The sequence below is a fragment of the Nansenia antarctica genome (genome assembly GCF_963989245.1).
Source record: "Nansenia antarctica genome assembly, chromosome: 4".
NCBI lineage: Eukaryota > Metazoa > Chordata > Actinopteri > Argentiniformes > Microstomatidae > Nansenia > Nansenia antarctica.
In genome coordinates this window covers 72,825,724-72,833,008 of record NC_137689.1, presented here as the reverse complement: position 1 = coordinate 72,833,008, position 7,285 = coordinate 72,825,724, and the positions used below count along the sequence as shown (strand labels likewise).

The following is a 7,285-nucleotide window of genomic DNA, read 5'->3' as shown; positions in this document are numbered from 1 at the left end:
ACTATTAACACTAACCCTTCCTACAGCATGGTCCTGACTAACACTATTAACACTAACCCTTCCTACAGCATGGTCCTGACTAACACTATTAACACTAACCCTTCCTACAGCCTAGTCCTGACTAACACTATTAACACTAACCCTTCCTACAGCATGGTCCTGACTAACACTATTAACCCTAACCCTTCCTACAGCATGGCCTGGTCCTGACTAACACTATTAACCCTAACCCTTCCTACAGCATGGCCTAGTCCTGACTAAAACTATTAACACTAACCCTTCCTACAGCATGGTCCTGACTAACACTATTAACACTAACCCTTCCTACAGCATGGTCCTGACTAACACTATTAACATTAACCCTGACTAACACTAAGCTCTTCACCTTTCTTTCTTTGTAAGCGGTGCAGCCACTTCTATAAGTGACATGTGTGAGCATGTGTGTGTGTCTGTAGCATGAGATTTAAACCAATCAGGAGTCGCCTATATCGTCACATGCCCGGCAATACAACAGTAGCTTGAGAAAAGCATGCCCAGCTTCAGACAGCACTGTCTCAGAAAGTATAAATGCCACAGCTTAGATATTCACACCGTCGGAATCCTGGGAACCAAATGCACATCAATACTGTTTATTTATTTTAGTATGTTTTGTGTACCTTAAAAACTGTTGTCGCAGTCACAAGTTGGGGTAAATGGGTTTGAAATGGAAATTAGCTTCTGCTAGAGTGGAGTTTTGAACATTCCACCATTTGTGTGAATGGGGAGCACGGTTTACAAACAACACTGAATATTTAAACAAACTATAAATGTCACAGCCAGTGTTGCCAACTCCTCTGTAATGGAAGTAGCTGTTGGCTCTCCCAAAAGTAGCTATAAGTAGCTAGATGATTTAATCAACTAATTTGCATAATATGCCATTCTGAAAGGCTAAATGTTAGATACTTTACAGTAATTCCCCAAATGACAAGAAAAAGTAGCTAGATTTGTCGCTAGTCGCTTTTGACTAGTTAAGTCGCCACGGGGGTCTGGAAAGTCGCCAAATATAGCGACAAAGTCGCCAAGTTGGCAACACTGGTCACAGCTCAGATATTTACACTGTAGGGTTTGAAATGGAAATTACCAACTGCCTCTCGACGCCGTGCACCCTCTTGTTGGGTTTGGAACTCCATTGCTATTGTTCAAATAATAACTGCCATCGTCCCTGTTTGTTATCAACAGTAATAACTGTCAGTTTTTTATGTGATATTGCTCATAAACCTGCACCGCTTACCTTACTTCACCACCTGGGGGGTATTCCATCAACGTCGCTAAAGGAAAACCTAGGCTTATTTTGATTATTAAGTCTCACGAGACTTATCATAAAATACAGCCTTGTTTTGACAAGTGTTGTGAGACTTCTCAAAAATAATAAACCTGGATTTTCCTTTACGGCCGTTGATGGAATACCCCCCGGGTGTGGTTTCTTATTAATACAACTTCATCTTGTGTTTCATCTCTAGTCTGTTTGTTGTGGGGGTTTTCTTGTTTATTGTCCTGCTTCTCTTCTTGTTTTTCTGTACAATATCCTTGAGTTTGAGAAAGGTGCTTTTAAATAAAATCTAGTAGTATGAGGAGAAGGAGGAGGATGATGATGATGAGGATGATGATGGATGTGTTATCGGTAGTTGCCTATTCATTCATTTCTATCCAGTAATACCAATATCAATTCCCTCCAACACCAGTCTGGCATCTGGGTGCCTGTCTGAAAGCCTCTCTATTGACTCCAGAGTCCCAGGGTCTCACCTGAGAGTTTCATCCAGGCACCTGTGCTCTCTCAGAGGTGTTGTTCTCCCACGGCAACAGGCCCGTACAGCTGCAGAGAGACTCCGTTGCTGTGGAAACTGACGTGTTGCTTTGTTGCCCTTGGCTGCCACTCGTCCACAGTGACAGCAGCGGAAGAAACCGGTCTTCTGTGTGTGAGGACTGTGTGTGTGAGGGCTGTGTGTGTGAGGGCTGTGTGTGTGAGGGCTGTGTGTGTGAGGGCTGTGTGTGTGAGGGCTGTGTGTGTGTGAAGGGTTTGTGTGTGAGGGCTGTGTGTGTGAGGGGTGTGTGTGTGTGAGGGCTGTGTGTGTGAGGGGTGTGTGTGTGAGGGGTGTGTGTGTGAGGGCTGTGTGTGAGGGCTGTGTGTGTGAGGGGTGTGTGTGTGAGGGCTGTGTGTGTGTGAGGGCTGTGTGTGTGAGAGGCATGTGTGTGAGGGGTGTGTGTGTGAGGGCTGTGTGTGTGAGGGGTGTGTGTGTGAGAGGCATGTGTGTGTGTGTGTGTGTGTGTGTGTGTGTGAGGGGTTTGAAGGGGTTTAGAATAAGAAGACTAAATTATGTTTTATTTCGTGACGTTAGAACTGTAAGGTTCTATCTCAATTGTTGGTCAACATTTAGTTTTTTACATAATCTGATCCAATTAGGTGTTTGTTAATGCCTATGTGGTGTTATTTTTTTAAATGTTGCCATTTTTTAGTTAGTAATTAATAAAATACAAAGGTTCCATCTCACAAAACATAATGGAATGTAAAAACTTTGACGCTCAATATCTCTGAACTGCCCTAAACAGAGATAGAACCATATCATTCTAAGCTCACGATTTGCCATGGGAAGAAAGACTGAAAGCTGGCAATAAAACATAGATTTTTGCACCGTGTTGAGTGTGCGGACGCTGCTTCTTTTCATCCTGTACAAATACAGAAGTGACAGACTGTGTCAGTGGATCTAGAAGAAGAACGTTTTAGTTCAAACTCGTCAGTCAATTGTTGGAATGTGGTATTTTATGCTCTAGTCACAGGGTCAGCCATAGTCAGTGCCCCAGGAGAAATTAGGGGTTAAGTGCCTTGCTCAAGGGCACATGCAGCTTCCTCCTGAGGCCAGGATTGAACCAGCGACCTTCCGATTTGCTAGCCGGCTTCTCTAGCCTCTAGGCTACCACCGCCGCCCCCGTTAAGCATCTTACTAACCCTGTTAAGAAGGCTGCTCATGTTGGGTGACTGAGCTCGACAAGTGTTGAGACATGTTTGTGTTGGTAGCTTTAAAGAGCAGGAACCTTCGACCCTCACAGCCTCTGTCTCCTATTGGCTGGTCAATGACTGCTTCAGCTCAACTAAAGGGCAATGCAATGTGTGAATTGAGAATCGAATGTTGTCGTGAGACAAAATCGCACGCCGTGTGCATTGGCCTTTATACATCACTCCACTCCCCCAAAATGTGTTCCCGCAAGTAACATGTTGAAAGCACCGCTTTTAGCAGACGCCTTTCTCCAAAGCCGACTTACAACAAATACATCTGACTAAGTAAGTGAATCATCTATCCATCAGCCATGGCGGGAAAAAGTAATCTATGCTCGGGCCTGGGGCCATTGGCAGTCGTCGTGCTAGAAGAAGGAAGAGTTTTTTAATTCTATCATCTGAATGTGTTGAATGTCCCAAACTGACATCAAACGAAACGACTGAGAAAGAGAGAATAGGACTCATAGTCAGTTAAAGAGAGAGAGAGAGAGAGAGAGAGAGAGAGAGTAACAGAGGGCTTTGAGCTCAATTCCACCACTCTTTCTTTCTCTTTCTAACCCTAACCCAGGCAGATGTTCCTCTGGGCTATTTTAGGCCTGTGTTTTTTCACTGATCAGGATTGACCACCCTCCACCAGCAGCACTCCTAACTTCAGCAAGGGATAATGTCCATTACGTAATCACGCCAACAAGCTCCTTCGCTAGGAGGAACATTAAGACAACATCGCCCTCTACTGGTGGTTTGAGTTAACTGCATCCACCGCACGGAACTCAAGGTAAAGAGACTAAAGTGACATGAAAGTGTGACTTTCTCTTCTTGTTTTACTTTATTGTTCACGCCGTTGGCCTCAAGAGAAACTACCCCCAGAGGCGACAGAGGGAGTAGGTAGAGGCCATGCAGCGGTTGGCTGAACAGTTAACAGCAAGAGAATGTGAAAGACAACGGGCAACTTGAAAAGTTGCACACTCCTCATTGACAGCTCTCTTAAACCTAGTGCAAAAAATGTGGGCACCCCTGGTTTAAAGTAGAGATTCTAAGCTTTAAGTTGATGTTTTCGTTTTTCAGATCGATTTCACCATTCTGTAATTACAACCCTTTTTCTACATAGCCCCCCCCCCCACCTATTTCAGCAAAAGTATTGTGAAAAAAAGAATAATAATCATGTAACATCCAAATAAAGTATTCATGTTCAGTAGTTGGTCAACAATCCTTGCTGTAACATACACTAACTGGCTGAAGTCAGTCAGCCATTTCAAATCCAAACTGTTGGGGTATCGAGCTGAAAACAAGACAAAATGGTTCCTCTGTCCAGTCCTTATGGAGAGCTCTGTATCTGTGTGAATGTCCTTTGTGGCGTGAACATGAACATCTTGTACCACTGAGGTGGGGGGTGTTGTCCACACACAAGAAGAACATGGGAATTCACATGTAGCTGAGCAGATGTTGGTAAACATGACGTGGGATGTACACGTGATGCACAGGAGCCTATAGCGTGTGGGAGGAGAGGTTTGACCCCAGCCAGGTGGTATAAATAGGTGTGTAGAGCCTGACCTCTCCTTACCTGACACCATGACCACCCTCCTCTCAGCCCTGCTGGCCGCCTGCCTCCTGTCTGCTGGTGAGTAGCAGCTCTGTCTGATCACATGACCAGAGCAACCTTTTACCACTTCAATGACATTTGGACATGCAGATGACCGTCATGCTCAAAGAGTGTGTGTGTGTGTGTGTGTGTGTGTGTGTGTGTGTGTGTGTGTGTGTGTTCATTCGTGTGTGTGTGTGTGTTTTGCATGTGTTGTATGTTTGCGTGTGAGTATGTTCATGCATGTGAATGTATGTGTGTGTGTGTGTGTGTGTGTATGTTCGTTGCTGTGTGTGTGTGTGTGTGTGTGTTCTTATGAATGTTCCTGTGTGTGTTCATTCCTGTGTCTGTGTGTGTGTGTGTGTGTGTGTGTGTGTGTGTTCGTACGTTCCTGTGTGTGTGTGTGTGTTCGTCCCTGTGTGTGTTTGTGTGTATGTTCCTGTGTGTGTGTGTGTGTGTGTGTGTGTGTGTGTGTGTGTGTGTCAGCCCAGGGGGGTCCTGCCTACAGGAGCCTCTGGCAGTTCAGACAGATGATGCTGTGCACCCAGCCGGTCAGCTGGCCCATCATGGACTACGCCGACTACGGCTGCTACTGCGGCACGGGGGGGTCCGGGACCCCTGTGGACAGCTGGACAGGTCAATGGTCAAGCCTTAGGGACAGGTCAGAGGTCAAGCCTTATGGGCTGGAAACCACAAGCTACACTGCAAAATGTCAGCTCTCAAAAAATTCAATGATTAAATGATCTGCCAACAGAACAGGAAGATTTCACTTGCCAAGATGTTCTTAAAACAAGTAAGAAAGATATTAAAACTTACAAAAAAACAATACAAGCTTGTATTGACTTGATTTAAGATATTTCATCTTACTTAGACTGACTTTTTGCAGCGTACAAGCTAGTCTCCTCTGACACAAACCTAGCTAGTTAGCTAGCCTTCATGTGTTCATGTTATCACCCCACAGATGCTGTCATAGCTAGCCTAGCTAGTTAGCTAGCCTTCATGTGTTCATGTTATCGCCCCACAGATGCTGTCAGGCGCATGACCAGTGTTACAGGGACTCGAAGAAGCACAGTGAATGCTGGGCCCTCATAGACCACCCCTTCTATGAGCATTATTTCTACACCTGTGACAAGGCCGCCAGGACGGTCACCTGCACCAGTAAGTTTGTTGATTTGGTGGTTTGTTGGTTGCCCCCAGTGCCAGATTAAAAAACAAGGGTGATAGAGCATTCCAAACCGTGGCTCCTAAGCTTTGGAATGCTCTTCCCTTGGATCTTAGATCAGCGGTCTCGGTCGAGGTTTTTAAAAAACAGCTAAAGACTGTCCTGTATAGACAGGCTTTTGGCTAACCCCAAAAGCCTGTCGTTCTGTGTCCTGTTGATATTGTTGTACACGTGTTGTTTGTTCTTATTTTCACTTGTTTGCCTATTTTATATAACTTATTATAACTTTTGCTCTTGTATTATGTTCTTATATATGTAAAACACGTTGTGACCCCTGGTCTGGGATAGGTACTATAGAAGTACGTCTTACCTGACCTCATACCACAGTTATTTATTTATTAAAAGGATCCCCATTAGTTGACACCCATGGCCAACACTGGACTATTGATCAGCTGCTTAAGTAGTGCGTTGTTAAATGGTGTCTGAATGAGGACTTGCTACTGGATGGACATACAGGATATAGAGGCCAGGGGGGCAGCTATTCCAGTGATTGATGGCACGATAAATGACTGTCTTTTGTTAAGACATTCGATTCTGGGCAAGGTATCATGGTTGACATTGATTGGCACTGTTGGCCTTGAAATACAGATGACACGGTGTTAACACTCTCTTTGCCTCTTTACCCTGTTCTTCTCTCTCTCTCTCTCTCTCTCTCTCTCTCTCTCTCTCTCTCTCTCTCTCTCTCTCTCTCTCTCTCTCTCTCTCTCTCTCTCTGTCTCTGTCTCTGTCTCTGTCTCTGTCTCTGTCTCTGTCTCTGTCTCTGTCTCTCTCTCTCTCCCTCTCTCTCTCTCTCCCTCTCAGGCCAAAACGACGGGTGTGAGCAATTCATCTGTGAATGTGACAAGATGGCCGCCGAGTGTTTCGCCAGGTCTCCCTACAACCCCGAGAACGAGCACCTGTCCAGCGACCACTGCCAGTAAAGCCTCCATGAATGTCCATCGGAAAGAATAAAGTTGTATTATATCACAAAACATCACAAACTGGTCCTACGAGTCGTGCTGTTGTCCAATGAGGTCTTGCCATACGAGGAATGGAGCTATCGCTATGCCACGCCCCGAAATTGTCCAATCATATCACAGCAAAAGTCATTACAGGCAGAAAACTCGGACAAACAACTCGCTAATATCTGATGGTGAAGCTTCTAGACTAAATGTCTAGCTAATACTTGCTGTGGTAAATCAGAAATCAGAAATTAGCCAACTCCCGCCATTGTAAGTGATTGCATGTCATTCAGTCACGGTCGGTCGGTCGGTCAGTCAGTCACTGTCAGTGAAGCGTTTGTCTGAGTTTTCAAAGGGGGCGTGGCTTAGCGATAGGTTCATTAATCATTAAGTGGAAGTGGTCTGGGTTTCTGCCATGTCTGATGAGGGTAGGCTAGTGGTAGGCCTACATTCATTAAGAGTAATTACACCCACAACCAGGCGCGGATCTATGGGTGGGCCTGGGTGGGCCC

General features: G+C 45.2%; 1 protein-coding gene across 1 annotated transcript; it reads left to right on the top strand.

Moving 5' to 3' along the window:
- Positions 1-5,140: 5,140 nt before the first annotated feature.
- Positions 5,141-6,752, top strand: LOC308156362 (phospholipase A2 GL16-1-like; the record flags this gene model as incomplete). Its single annotated transcript, XM_080529700.1, is given in 4 exon segments — positions 5,141-5,234; positions 5,237-5,246; positions 5,635-5,768; positions 6,634-6,752. Coding segments are annotated over 4 exon segments (357 nt in total).
- Between the last annotated feature and the right edge of the window lie 533 nt (positions 6,753-7,285).